Genomic DNA, 14,568 nt, shown 5'->3' on the forward strand with positions numbered 1-14,568 from the left:
TTATCCATCAACTTGCCCCCCACCCCACCCCCCTTGCCCCCTACTCCTCCACTCGTTAGGTACAATATATCTTACAGTATGGTAATACGAGTATGATTGCACGTTACGGTCAGAGGATCGTTCGGACTAGTTTTATTGGTTAAAGATATGTAACACGCAGACACTACGCACGCACACAAAATATAGTGATATTCCTGAATCTATAGAAGACATCCGTGGATCCGGAGCGTCGCATGTCGTTCACCTATAACACGCGCGTTTGCGTATTCCTTTTTTTCAGACGGACAGAGCGGTGATCAACGACCCGTCCCTGTTCGGGATCGGTTACAAAAAATAATTGCGCGTGTACGTGTACGCGCGTGCACGCGTACTTTCGTTATTCCCTTCATTTTCGTTAAGCTAACGGGTTGGCTGGGCGCGCGATCGAGCGGCTATCGGCTCACGCGAGATTCGGCCGCGTCGCGAGCCGCTCGACCGTTCGTTTATCTATACGGACACGTTGATTGGCACGTATGTTGTTCGCTTTGGACCGCAGTTACAGTCGGGAACCTATAGAAAATAATCGGAAACGCGACCACTCGGCGATGATTCCCGTGTCCCGATCGCGTTCGAAGAATGAACGGCCGTTTTCGATTGATTGGTCTCCCCTTTGATCCCTCCCCTTTTAACGCGTTGACCGCCCCGAGGATTTTCACCGTTTCGTATATAAACATTACTACTTGTCCTCTCGTAGCGATGGCAAACGGTATTGGAATTGGTTCTCAACGGTTTAGCATGATGGTCCTTGAGTGACGGTATTATTTAATTACTCGCGTTATCGGGTATGTCAAGTGAATTCCTTCGTGTGGGTATGTCTTCGATCATTTTGGAAGATTCGCCGGCGACCACCGTGACGGTCAACGCGTCGACGCGTACGATCTGGAAAAAGATGAAGACTCGAGAGAAAAGAAACGGATATGCGTTCGCAGGCAGTCGTCGCTCGTAAATCGTATAATCGTATAATCGTAAACGGTATAATCGTAAATGGTATAATCGTAAATGGTATAATCGTAAATCGATCGAAACGTGATCGTTCCCATCGGACTCCACCTTTTTCCCTAGCCACGGTTCGCTCCTCTCGTTCCCGTTCTCGCCGGGTGTCCGAGACCTTCCCCTCACCCTGCTTGCACGCTGTGTACCGTAAACAAACTAGAGGCTCTTTCGTAAGTCACAATATGTCTTCTTAAAGTTAAATGGAACAGCGACGGCTTTGCCGGGCGACGAAGGAGATCGGGCTTAATCCTGAAATATCTGAGACTGCGTGAACGTGGAAACACGGGGAACGTGTGTGTACTTTAGTTGAACGGTGCTCGATCGAGCCGTGAAAGGAATCGGGATCGTTCACCACGGGACGGTCCGAGGTATCCCGATCGCTCCGCGATTTCGTGGCGGGCGGTTTTAAACGGGTTTCACGGGGTTTCACGGTATAGAAAATCGCGACGCGACAGACGGTCAAATTTGCGATAAAACACTTGTCCCTACTTAACCGGAACGTTCGATATTAAAAAGTTACTCGTGATTCGTAAATGTGTGCGACGATGTGCGAAGATTAGAAAAAGGGTGCGCTAACGAGTCGATTGGCATGCCGATATTAAAATGTAGGACGACGAGAAGTATGGCGTCAATCGACGGTTTTGTGCGTAACCGGAGTTAGTTGAGCCCATTCATAAAAACAGGGACACCGTTCGCGTAATTGAGTGCGCGGGTCGGCCGAATGCGACGCGTTCGCCTCGGAGACTAACTAAGAGTACCGAACGACCGCGAATTCAGACCGCGTCCTCGAGCGAATCGTTTATTCTTTTTTCCAGCGGTGTCACGTGCGTTCACCAACGAAATTGTGCTCCGTCGACAACCGCCGGCGGACAGGTTAGATCGGTCCCGCCGGTCACCGACGGTTCGAACGTTCGTGAAAATGAAAACGATGCTCTGAGTGTTCCCATAGGTTTCTCCGTAAAACATTTCACCAGAATAGTTATTATTGCATCGAGCTACCTTTCGCGCGCGCGCGCGCGCGCGTCGGATTCCCGAGAGCCGTTCGGCGATCCGGAAGTGAACGCGGCGTCGAGGATGGCTCGCGTGCCCCGCGAACGTGCCGCGCGAGACCGCGGTTCGTTCGAAAAATAGACAGGTTCAACAAGCATTGTAGTAGGTACAACATTAAACGTTTCTCTTAATACGCGACAAGTATACACCGACATATCGGAGGACCCGTTAAAAAAATAATACTGCGTTCGTTTTCTTTACACCGATTGCGGGATGGAACGTGTTGTTCGACGTTGTCGACCTAACGATCGTGTTAACGATAACTATATCCGTACACGTACGTACACTCGTCAGCACGGATAATCCTGCCGGCGTGCTCGACGAGTACGCGTACGCGTATGCATGCACACACACACACGCATATATTATTATACGCGGGAAATCGTACGGCAACGTGTATACAAGAATAAGATGCCGTTCAAACGGCGGCACGCTCAGGTGCCCAGTCCAACGATTTCGATCTGTTTAATCTATGTTTACTTTCAAAATGAGAATTTGTACTGACGTTGGCGAGACTAGGACGACGCCGCTGTCCATCCCCGACGTTCTCCGTCGAGGAGGACTCGCCGCCGCCGCCGTCGGAAACGAAAGACTCTAATATCACATTGTTGGATGGATTTTCTGAATCGTTTCCGCGGACATCCTCGATTTCGCGTATCGAGGAGAATCCTGTGGTGGACTCCGTCGCGTTCCGTCGTTGCTGTTCCCGATCGCTGTCCTCAGCCGTCTCGCTCGGACTTGTCTCCGGCTGGCCGTGCACCTTGGAGATCGATCGGTCGTTCGGCTCCCAAACGTTCGGCTCTCTACTGCTGCCCGCTGTACAATCGATATTCACCATCATATACCTCTCCATCCTCGGCACTTCGTAACTCTGATTCTCCGGGTCCGAAGTGTCCGAAGACTTGTCCAGCGAATAGGGAACATAGTTTGTGGAGGTACCTCGGTACATACGAGCGAAACCGTCCCCAGGAACGAACGACTGCTCCTGGTAATTGAAAGGAACACACACGTTCTGTCTGATCGTCCCGTCCGCGAAGAAATACGGCGGGAAACGTGGCAACGGTACCGGCTCGGTGTTGTCGAGCTGCCGGGAACTCGCGTTCTCGCTCTGGTATTGCGCGTTCTGCTCCAAATTGCCGTTCAGCCTCGTCGACGGGTTGCACGCGTACGAAAAACATTGTGGCACGCTCGAGTTTGGTAGAACACTCGGCGTTTGAACGTTCACCCGGGTCCCCGAAGATTCCGGCGACGCCGGGTTCGATATCTTACCGCGTGTCTGGGCTATCACAGTTTCGTAGCTCGGCGGTGGACCGTATAGTTGGTAGTACGGGCAGTTTACGTCATTCAGCACGACATTCATGTTCTGGTAATGCGTCGAAGTAGTCGGAGTACCGTTGTACGCTGGAACCCCTCCATTCCTTTGCGGACCTACGCACGAGACCCATTGTTATGAACATTACATCATCGAGATTCAATTCGGTTTCGTCTACTCGACTCGATTAGTCCAGACGATTAATCCTTTGGCTACTGTTGACGCTTATAGACGTCGGTAAAATGTTATTGACAATAATTGTAACTTGGACTAACACGTTCGCTACCAGCGCTTATTTCAGTGACAATCAATTATATTTTGTTCAATCCAATAAATCTTCTAAACAAAATACTAGAATAAAGATACTGCAACAGGTTATTTTGTTTCGAAATATAACGTCGTAGTTTATAATTTCTAATAACAATATCTATAGGATTCATTTGATTTTCATTATATAAAATATAGGATTACAAATACGTGACGCTGGTGGCAAACGTGTTAAACGTAAGTGAATTCTAATTCAACGATTATATCTTACAATCTAAACTCAACGGTTAATCTTATTATTTCATATCAGTTTGATTTAGCTCGATCCAGTGTTTCGATTGTTTCAATACACTTTCTTAGAAGTGCGCGCTAACGCGAAATTCCATCGTTCCCTGTGCGGTACGCGTTAGAATCTACTGTAGCCAAGGAGTTAGAATTGGCTGGTGCACTAGCCTTTCCACATCCGATGCAACAACACGGTGTTCCTCGCCGAGTTGTAAGTGATCCGAGCCCTCTGTCCCTGACATGGCGGCCCTCGGAAGGAATTCTGAGCCCGAGGATTCGAAGCTCTATTCGGAATAGCCGACGCAGCCGCTCTATACCTCCCTTGCAACCAATATCGATACCACCAACCACCGCCGGAACACACCAAGAATATGATTATAACCAATATCCTGGAAATAAAGATTATGCAAGTGAGTCTCGGGCGAATTGTATCGGAAGATAAAAATAACAGGCTCCCGACAGCCGGCGTGTACGTACCAGTAATACCATAAATGATGAAAATGCAATCCCGGCGACACGCAACAACCAATACCGCAACAATATTCCGTTCTAGAACACCTGAAACGATTGCACGGTGTATAGTTTACTCTTAGCCTCTCGTTCACGTTACCGTAATTGCTTTTCGCTAACGAATACACCGATAGAACGATATACGACGCGTTGTAAAATTGAAATTCCAAATGCTCGTTCGTTACTTCTTTTCTTTTTTTTAACCCTTTGCACTCGAGAAGTGATTCTCAGCCACCGCTTGGTTTAACGCAGTAAAACTATAAAATTTGATATTCGACACGTTGCATGCCATGGGGGTCACCGGTGACCCCGAACCGAGTTACTGCAGTTCATTCAATTAAACGACGATTATCTGAAAACATTTCTATATTATAAACAATGCTATCTAATATGGTGACATTCAGCTAGATCGACATGCAATAATAATACTGCAAATCAATCAACTGATTCAATATTATATTTTTCCTATTTCGCGCATTTTGTTCTATAAAATCGTGCGACACTCAACATGTTAATGTTTCACTTTGATATACTTCTAATTTCCCTTCGAGTCAGCTTCAGAGAATATCGTCTTTGTCTCGCGAAGAAATATGAAGCATTTCCAGCGAGGAACTTCCGAGTGCAGAGGCTTGAATAATTTTGAAAAAAAAACCGTTCGGCCGTCCCTTCCAACGAACGAGCGCCAGGAATGTTTGCAATTTCATTCTTGAACGACGCGACTCGTTCAAAAGAAGATTTTCATCGTCATCCTGATCGTGACGTTACGAGTCCGTGTTACAGCGGCCGCATCCTCGTCTTATAGTAGAATAAACATAATTACGTGTAGGGGGGGAAACTCACTCATAGTATTTTATTTGTCCAGGCCTTTCAAAGGCACAATATTTTGCTTCTGCCTAAAAGAAGTTATTGTTTTAAATTGGTTGGCGTACCAGGGGCGAAAATTAATCGATAAAAATGAAAATGAAAAGCATCGTTGGCATTACCGTCCTCTAAGGAGATATACATTTCTAACGAGATCGATCGAACCGCAGCCCGCCGATCTTATTCGAAAATGTTCCCTTCGGCACAGGTGCGAATTATCGCAAAATTAAAATCGACCAGTTCGCTCGGCTGCTCTGCGGCGAGCAACGTCGAGAACCAAGTTAAAAGGGATCACTCACGTATATCAAGCACTTCGAGGTTCCGGCGAATATCGCCAGCTTTTTCTTCGTGTTCCGCGCCATCTTCTCTAGATACATTCACGCTTTCATTCCTGGCGAAGAAAAACGAGACGCTCCGACAGAATGTTTTGACATAATCACCATTTCGCTCCGACTGTCATGTGCACACAACATTGAACACCATTTATTGATTTCAATTTCGGAGCTTCTCAATGACGTCATAGAGCACAGAGCAGCCAACGAGAGAGAGACAGAGAGAAACCAGCGGTTGGCACCACTGGGCTGTCTCATCTCTCTTGAAGTTAACTTCAGATTTCCGATACGTCGCTGCGATTACTTAATGTTCATTTCTAATTTCTATCGAGAGACAGAGAACACTCGAAATAACCAAAACGACCGGCTATTTTTCACGTCATTCGAAAATATATTTTTCTTCGAAAGCAGGAGGAATACATTTCAGTGTATCGTTGGTAAACTGTAGATGATTATGCGTACATGAGATTATTTTATTTGGCGTTTCATGGAAACGTTAATGAATTATGGTTATGGGAATTTCTGTTTAGTTTCATTGTTTGTAAATTGATCTGTGGTTAACTGTGTGAATATAAACATCTATAATGTACTTATTAATCTAGATATTATTGTTTTAAGGAGCATAATAAAGCTCGTGTTCTTCTACCATTGCTTGGAATTAGTTAAATAGATAAAACTGTGTTCGTTACAAGGAAACCTTTGCTGTTTCTACTTGTACCACGCAGTCTTTTGTCGTTGGGTTCTGGTCTATTGTTTTGCATCCTTTTTGCGAATACAGTAACGTGTAACTGATTTTGAAGTATCTTTTGAAGAATGGAGCGTAACCGCGACGTGAGCCACAATAGATACAGACGGAACAAAGCGCCACGAGAATCAGTGTTCCGAGTACGATAACCCTGTTAATAACGTAATTTCTTATTAATGTCGGACGTAAATTCACAGAAATTACATTGCGATAAAGAGATAAGTAAGTACGTTAAAAGTAAAGAATAAAGATCCGTCTCCCCGCAACATTCATTATCGCCGCAACAATACTCCCACGGTTTGCACGAGCCCCAAATGCAGTAATGTACCGAATTCTGAAAAAAGAATCAAGGATATTTAAATGTTCCGTTTGTGATTTATTTTACTAAATATATTCGATAATAATCAGTAACGATCTGAATTACCATTGAAAAAGTGTAAATAGAACAAAACGATATTGTCACATGACAGCTGTTCTGTCAAAACATGATCATGAATTATAAGCTTACTAGATAGGCAACGTACACGTGCTAGCAAGTGAGCGTCGTTTCCAACGAATGAAATTTATTTTCATGGAAACAAGATCATCGTAGGTAGAAATATGTTGAGTGTCTATTTTTAACATTTTATTGTCTATGACTATAAAAAATCGAATGATCGCGTAGAAATCTGTTATAACTGTGTGCGCAAGATTTCCGGAACATTTCGCACGTGTTGTTCCATGAGTTTTGCAAATATTTCTAAAAAAATGGCGTTGAGTCCGAGCACAAAACAAAAAATTGCAATTGTTTTAGACGTGAGCAAAGTCATATTTCATTGGGGCTTTATTCCTACGATATTATTTTTAGGTTAGATATATATACTTTATTTAAAATTTGTCATTATGAATTATTGACTTACGTTTACTCGTAACGCAGTGGAGACACAGTAAATTTATAATATTAATCGAATAATTATTTTTATAGGATTCAGAAAAGGAGCTGATCCAGGCATGCCAGAATTAAATCTCATGAAGTAAGTTTTCTGTAAGAATTTGGAATATACAGTAAATCATTTTGCCTTCGAAATAATACAATATTTTTCTATTCATTTTTTCAGCTTACTGTGGCAATAAATACATCAGTTACAACAATGTTCCTTTTTATTTCTAATTCCTATCGATCCATCAATGCGTTATTTATGTACTTGTTATAGTTTAATCTATTTTCCTTTTTAATTAGAGATGTAAGGATAAAAATTATTAGTAAGAGAATATTCTGTTAATGTTAAACATGATGAAATAAAAGTTTTCTACCTATGCATTTCTGGTGTGTGTTATATTCGTGGCAAAATACTGAAAGTATAAAAAGAGTAAAAACAAGCATACGAAATGAAATGTGTAATCATTGTTTGGTTGAACATTAAAACCGCGAATATCCGTTAAAAATGCATTGATCCTTAAAGAAATTCGTGTAATGTAAGAGACAATTAAAATTTATTTAAATTTTCGCAGACCGATCTCGCAAACAGTGCATCCAACGTCGCGAAATTAGAGACGCTGTTGTTTCGCGAGGTTTTATTGTCATTTTCCGAAATTATAAATTCATAATTCTTTTCTTTGCCTTGTTTTTCATACGTAGCAACGTAATCACAAAGAAATGATGTATTGGCACAATCATTGAGAAATGAAAATTTTATCACCGTAACGTTTAGCGGGTTCGTGTGGATCTGTTAAAAAAACGGACGTCTCCGCTGAATCGTGAACAACGCTCCGTTGGCAGCAGTGGCACCTAACCTGTCAGAAGTAGCTGATCACAACCGTGATCAGTTTTTGGGCACATTAAGATACAAGATTTTAGGTTCGTGGATCTGTCGTGTTTGTCACCACGGACAGCAAAGAAATAATAAGCAGAGGTAGTGAAAATTTCCCATCGATGTGTATGTAGAGTGGAGTAGCGGTGATCGTTAAAGGTGGCCACCAGATTTTCACGAGAACTCCCTTGTCCAACCCTGCCTGTTATGCGGTGGTGAACGTCGACAGGTGAGTGTACATTTTCTGTCTCAAGATGCACACTTCCCTCGTTTTACCGACGAAAAAAAGTATTCTCTGATGGCGACGGGCTGTGCTGGACTTATTTCTACGGGTTACGTTTCATCTGGATCAGCGATAGTGACGGGTGTAGTAGTGTTGTAGCTCGAAGATTTTCGATGTTCCGAAGTTCCCTGACGAATGATCGAAGCCACTACTAATGATGCATATCCTGATGTAACTATTTCGGTATGGATCTTCCAATTACCGACTAACTCTTTCCACGCAAACCATGTTTCTCACGGATATATTTATATTCGGTCGAACCTACAATCATTCTCTCCTAACATTCAACGTACACACGCGCAAAAAAAACGTTTCACGCAGTTTTATTTATAGTTATACAAAGCAGTTTTCAACAGCCTCAAGTATGTGCGTAAGCAAGTAGTTGTGACATCAACATTGTGAAACTATCGATAGCTTATTGGAGCCACTCAATGTGATGCACTCTAAAACTAATTGCAGCAACTGATTCTGTTTCTGTTTCTTTATTCTTATTATCATTCCATTTACATCGAACAAAGCATTTGTGACAATGTTGTACCTTTATATAAATGAAAGTAAGACTATACACTTCACCGTTTGATACTTGTTTTAATTCCTTCATTCTTATATATTTACTTTTAATTTTGCATTAAATCTAACACGATCCATTCGCTTTTATGTTTTTTTCAACAGAAATTATTGTAGGAAGTAGTAACAGTGACGCTCACTCGACAAGCGTATAGAAATAGGATGTCAGGGTATAGAGGCAGCGGAGGAACTGGGAGTCATTACGGAGGCTCCTCAGGCCTCAGACAAATAGATTTAGATCAAATCTGGGGAGATCTCCGTGAGGGTATTGAGCAAGTTTATAACAGACAATGTATGTCTAAACCAAGATATATAGAATTATACACGTATCCTTTATATCATAAAAATAATTAAGAAAAATATAATTACTTATTATTTAATAATTTCCTTAATACATCGTGCACAATTTATTAGACATGTATATGATTATTGTACAAGTGTTCATCAACAAGTGAATAGACCATCAACTAAAAGCAAGAAAGGACAAATTTCTCAAGGAGGTGCACAGTTAGTTGGTTTGGAATTATATAAACGTTTACGTGACTTTCTTACAAATTATCTCACTAGTTTATTAAAGGTGATCATTTTTCTGGTATTATTAATGTTCAATAGTTCAGAGAGCAAACATATTTAATGTAATTATTTTATTATCTTTGATACAGCACGGTGTAGATTTGATGGACGAAGATGTACTGCAATTCTATACAAGGCAATGGGAAGAGTATCAATTCAGTAGCAAAGTTTTACACGGTGTCTGTGCGTATCTCAATCGCCACTGGGTACGTAGAGAAAGTGATGAGGGACGAAAGAAGGTTTATGAAATTTATCAACTGGCTTTAGTTACATGGAGAGAAAATTTATTTATGCATTTAAATAAACAAGTAAGTTATTTGATATCATTTATGAAATATATGTGTGGAAACCATATTTTAGCATATAAGAAATTCAACATTGCAACCAATGTGCTTCAGGTTACAAATGCAGTGCTTAAGTTGATAGAACGAGAACGCAATGGAGAAACAATAAATACACGCTTGGTCAGTGGAGTAATTAATTGTTACGTAGAATTGGGTTTGAACGAGGAAGGGCATAATTTGAATGTTTATAAAGATTCCTTTGAAAATATGTTTCTTGAAGATACGGAAAGGTTTTACACTCGTGAAAGTTCAGAATTCCTCAGGCAGAATCCAGTAACAGAATACATGAAGAAGGTTTGAAGGCAAAAATTATATAGCTTCTTGAATATTTCTTAACAAATTACTTGCAATTTCTATTTTACTACAGGTAGAACAAAGGCTATTAGAAGAACGAAAACGGGTTCATGTCTACTTGCATCAAACAACTTGTGAAAAATTGGCAAAAACCTGTGAAAAAGTGTTAATTGAAAAGCATTTAGACATATTTCACTCAGAATTTCAAAATCTTTTAAACGCTGACAAAAATGTGGATTTAGGTCGAATGTATCAACTGGCAACAAGAATACCTAATGCTCTTGGTGAACTACGAAGTCATTTAGAAAGTCATATAGCAAATCAAGGTCTTGCAGCTATTGATAAATGCGGCGAAGCTGCGTCTAATGTGCGTCTTCTGTTACGTATTATGATAATAATATAATTATAATTGTATTAACCGTTTTTTAAAACTAATTCTTTTCTTATAGGATCCAAAGGTTTATGTGAATACAACTTTAGAGATTCATAAGAAGTATAATGCTTTAGTACTTGTTGCATTTAATAATGACAGTGGTTTTGTGGCAGCTCTTGATAAGGCTTGTGGAAGATTTATTAATAATAATTCAGTAACTAGAACAGCAAATAGTAGTAGTAAATCGCCAGAGTTACTAGCAAAATATTGTGATCTATTGTTGAAAAAAAGTAGTAAAAATCCCGAGGAAGCAGAACTTGAAGATACACTTAATCAAGTTGTGAGTAAAAACCATACAACAAATAAAAGCAAAGGTCAAACTAGATTGTTAACACTTCTTAATTATAGATGGTAGTATTTAAATATATCGAAGACAAGGATGTATTTCAAAAATTCTATAGCAAAATGCTGGCAAAACGTTTGGTACAACATATGTCGGCCAGTGATGATGCAGAGGCTTCTATGATCTCGAAATTGAAACAAGCTTGCGGTTTTGAGTACACCTCAAAATTACAACGAATGTTTCAGGTACTGTGTTAGGGTAAAAAGTTGTGTCATAATCATTAACATTTATTTCACATAACGCAACACATTCATTATTTTTCCTCCAGGAAATTACTTTTATATCGCATTAATTTAAATTTTGCCAAAACTATGCAACATTTTGATTATAGCAGTCTGTCCACAGGATATTGGCGTGTCCAAGGATCTAAACGAGCAATTTAAAAGACACTTGACAAACTCGGCTGAACCATTGGACATAGATTTCAGTATACAAGTGTTATCTTCTGGCTCATGGCCGTTTTTACAAACTTTTACTTTCTCATTACCAACTGAGGTAAATTCGATCCTAAAATAATTTATCTTAAACTTCGAAATTTTATGAATATTTAACGCAACATTTATACATTGCAGCTAGAACGATCTGTACATAGGTTTACCACTTTCTATAGTTCTCAGCATAGTGGAAGGAAGTTAAGTTGGTTATACAATATGTCTAAAGGAGAATTACACACAAATTGTTTTAAAAATAGGTAATACTATACCTAGGAAAGATATGTGACATTTTAACAATCTTACAACATTTACAAAAGGGCGTTTGTAAATGCAATTTTAATTATAGATACACCTTACAAGCATCTACCTTTCAAATGGCTATTTTATTACAATTTAACGGATCCACAGTATGGACAATACAACAATTGCATGATGCAACGCAAATAAAAATGGACTTTTTGTTCCAAGTATGTATTATCGTTAAGAAATATTAGAAAGAAACGAAACGCTAAAAATATTTTTATGTTGTAGGTCATACAAATACTCTTGAAATCTAAACTGTTAACATCGACTACAGACGATGAAACTGAATTGACTCCAATGTCAACAGTGGAACTTTTCACGGGATATAAAAAGTATGTGTATTTAGTTATATGAAATATTGATTTCGTCCAAGATTATATTGGTATATTATTTTTATAATAGCAAGAAACTAAGAGTAAATATTAATATACCAATGAAAACGGAATTGAAAATCGAACAAGAAACGACGCATAAACATATAGAGGAAGATAGAAAACTTCTGATACAAGCGGCGATTGTTAGGATTATGAAAATGAGAAAAGTCTCAAAGCATCAGCAACTGGTGGCTGAAGTATTGAATCAGTTAAGCTCTAGGTTCAAGCCAAGAGTACATATTATTAAGGTAAGTATGCGCAACGATTACAGAATGATAAAAATTTGTGAGCTAATGATTTGTATTTCTTATTCTATTAATTTATTGTAACATAATGTCGACGAACCGAATTAAAATATTTGAGAACTACTTATAAATAATCCAAATATTAGACTTAACGGAAAATGATTTTGCCCTTTCAGAAATGTATAGATATTTTAATTGAAAAAGAATATCTGGAGCGCACAGAGGGTCAAAAGGACACTTACAGCTACCTGGCATGATCAAGTTGATCTAGGACAACGATACAGCAGCAACCATATACGCAAAAGAAAGATGACTCTCCACTCTCATTGCTACATACTGTCACAATATTTATTTAAGTCTCATATTTTGAAACTCGTATATTTTCCTTGTACATGGATGCCCTTGTACCATGTTGTCCCTCTGGTCGCATTTAGAGTGGTTTTTATAATATGTTAATAAAATTATTTCATAGTCAAGCTGCTAGGTGTGTTACTGTCTGTGCCGCCTTTGACATAAGTTACTTGAAAGAAAATTTATCGACGCGAGTCTTTAGATGCAATAGTAAAAGCAACGTTCTCAAAGTTAAAACTCTAATAAAAATGGGGAAAAATAAGGGATTAATCGCAACAGGGATAAAATATAAAAATATATTCTGTGAATAGAATACGAATAATGAAAAAAGTTCAGGGTACATTGTAAGTCATGTAATTCAAAAAGAATGAAAAATGATTTAAAAAAGAGAAACGTAATTTCAGCTATTTGTATTATAGAATATAAAACACGTCATAAATTCGAATAAGCACATAGATAGTAATGCATTTTAGCAATTGTGAAGTCTCGTTAGTAATCACGTGTATAAGGAACAAAATTTTGTACCAGTGAATAAACCAAACTGCCCTAGCAATGTAAGAATTGAGTTGTTCTTTTGTTCAGAGCAGTCTCAATTTAAAATGAATTCATCGAATGGCTGGCAGACCGTAAAAAGCATACAATTTTTGAGTCGTTATGGAAAGATTATAAAAAAAAAATTGACTAAGAAATATTAATTGTATTAATTGTATACATTGTATCTAAAGCTTAGAGAGCTCGTTTCTGCTGTTAAGCGAAAATAACGTTTAAAATATGAGACTAACGAATTCTCCTTGTTGATGCTAGACGTGTCAAATACTTGAGGCAAATTATTCAAATGGTTTCTTCAGAGTTATATCTTTTAGTAATTAGAACGCATTAAATATTCACAGTGCAATATAAAGTAAAAAGAAAATTTGTGGTATGCTATAATTTTGAGTGCAGGCACATACAGTGGCTTAAATTTAACTTCACTAACTGAACGATCGTTGTTAATATATTATTGCCACTAATGTTAAAAATGATATAGTAAACCACAGTATATAAAAATATATAAATTTAATGCTTACAAATATTACCATGATTTCGGAGTTGAGTGATGGAACTCAACATGTAAAAAGTCTGAGAAGTGCGAGTTTCGAACTGAAAGTCACTGTAATTAAAACCGAAAATTACATTACAACATATTTGAGGGTGAGTAATATCTTTATATTTAATTATAAAAAAGAAAATATTAACTTAATGTATTTTATTAAATAAAAAGTAGCACGAATTCGAACGATGAAGTATTAAATTGTTCAAAGTAGGTTGTGCAGGATGCATTGAGCCGAAGGATGCGAGCATACATCGTCTTTATTCACTTTTTTATGATGTTTGACATCGTTTAATTAATTCCATGTGAAAATTTCTAGATTCGATTACTCTTGTAGGTTTAGAAAACATACGACGATACATTATTTAAGCTAGAGCATACAAAATTCTCCACTGCCAGAATTAAGATTTGTAAAATCTATGCGTAACGTAATTGAAAATAACATCGATGTTTTCTGGAATGTCTGAACACTTTAATTTACAATATTAGTCCCACTTACGTGTACCGTATACGGATAAAATCGTAACGATCATTTTACATATGCTAGCTATGGAACATACTAATATTTCGAATTTCTGTACATATGGCTAAAATTCATTGTTGTCAATTTTTATTCCTCATGCACAAAATAGGACTTATGTGTAAATAAGTTGAAAGGGTCATTTAATATTGTCTAAAGTAGAAAGTTTGAATTTACTACAGTTGCAATGGAAATCGATCGTGCATCTCCATGCAATTTTGATCAATTTA

The 14,568-nt window shown here is 38.7% G+C and overlaps 3 protein-coding genes across 5 annotated transcripts; 2 read left to right on the plus strand and 1 right to left on the minus strand.

Moving 5' to 3' along the window:
- Nucleotides 1–49: 49 nt before the first annotated feature.
- On the minus strand, nucleotides 50–6,337 carry LOC116427188 (uncharacterized). Of its 2 annotated transcripts, XM_031977226.2 has the most exons (6): nucleotides 5,617–6,337; nucleotides 5,297–5,349; nucleotides 4,424–4,504; nucleotides 4,115–4,335; nucleotides 3,022–3,510; nucleotides 50–2,898 (listed from the first exon to the last, which is right to left on the minus strand). In XM_031977226.2, the coding sequence occupies exons 1-6, from the start codon at nucleotides 5,692–5,694 to the stop codon at nucleotides 2,501–2,503; spliced, it is 1,320 nt and encodes a 439-aa protein (XP_031833086.1). In that variant the 5' UTR covers nucleotides 5,695–6,337; the 3' UTR covers nucleotides 50–2,500. The 2 variants fall into 2 exon arrangements, with proteins under 2 accessions (XP_031833086.1, XP_031833085.1); XM_031977225.2 differs by having other exon boundaries at nucleotides 50–3,510.
- Nucleotides 6,338–7,017: 680 nt separating this feature from the next.
- On the plus strand, nucleotides 7,018–7,694 carry Tom7 (translocase of outer membrane 7). The gene is made up of 3 exons (XM_076373676.1): nucleotides 7,018–7,241; nucleotides 7,359–7,407; nucleotides 7,492–7,694. The coding sequence occupies exons 1-3, from the start codon at nucleotides 7,115–7,117 to the stop codon at nucleotides 7,505–7,507; spliced, it is 192 nt and encodes a 63-aa protein (XP_076229791.1). The 5' UTR covers nucleotides 7,018–7,114; the 3' UTR covers nucleotides 7,508–7,694.
- Nucleotides 7,695–7,920: 226 nt separating this feature from the next.
- On the plus strand, nucleotides 7,921–12,701 carry Cul1 (cullin 1). Of its 2 annotated transcripts, XM_031977215.2 has the most exons (15): nucleotides 7,921–8,231; nucleotides 8,319–8,413; nucleotides 9,140–9,360; nucleotides 9,449–9,611; nucleotides 9,697–9,915; nucleotides 10,006–10,245; nucleotides 10,319–10,612; nucleotides 10,695–10,958; nucleotides 11,027–11,206; nucleotides 11,367–11,516; nucleotides 11,594–11,712; nucleotides 11,802–11,922; nucleotides 11,987–12,090; nucleotides 12,161–12,380; nucleotides 12,554–12,701. In XM_031977215.2, exons 3-15 carry the CDS (start codon nucleotides 9,197–9,199, stop codon nucleotides 12,632–12,634), a joined length of 2,319 nt encoding a protein of 772 aa, XP_031833075.1. In that variant the 5' UTR covers nucleotides 7,921–8,231; nucleotides 8,319–8,413; nucleotides 9,140–9,196; the 3' UTR covers nucleotides 12,635–12,701. The 2 variants fall into 2 exon arrangements, with proteins under 2 accessions (XP_031833075.1, XP_031833076.1); XM_031977216.2 differs by lacking the exons at nucleotides 7,921–8,231; nucleotides 8,319–8,413 and adding an exon at nucleotides 8,427–8,650.
- Nucleotides 12,702–14,568: the final 1,867 nt, after the last annotated feature.

The sequence above is a fragment of the Nomia melanderi genome, chromosome 14, assembly GCF_051020985.1.
Source record: "Nomia melanderi isolate GNS246 chromosome 14, iyNomMela1, whole genome shotgun sequence".
Classification (NCBI taxonomy): domain Eukaryota; kingdom Metazoa; phylum Arthropoda; class Insecta; order Hymenoptera; family Halictidae; genus Nomia; species Nomia melanderi.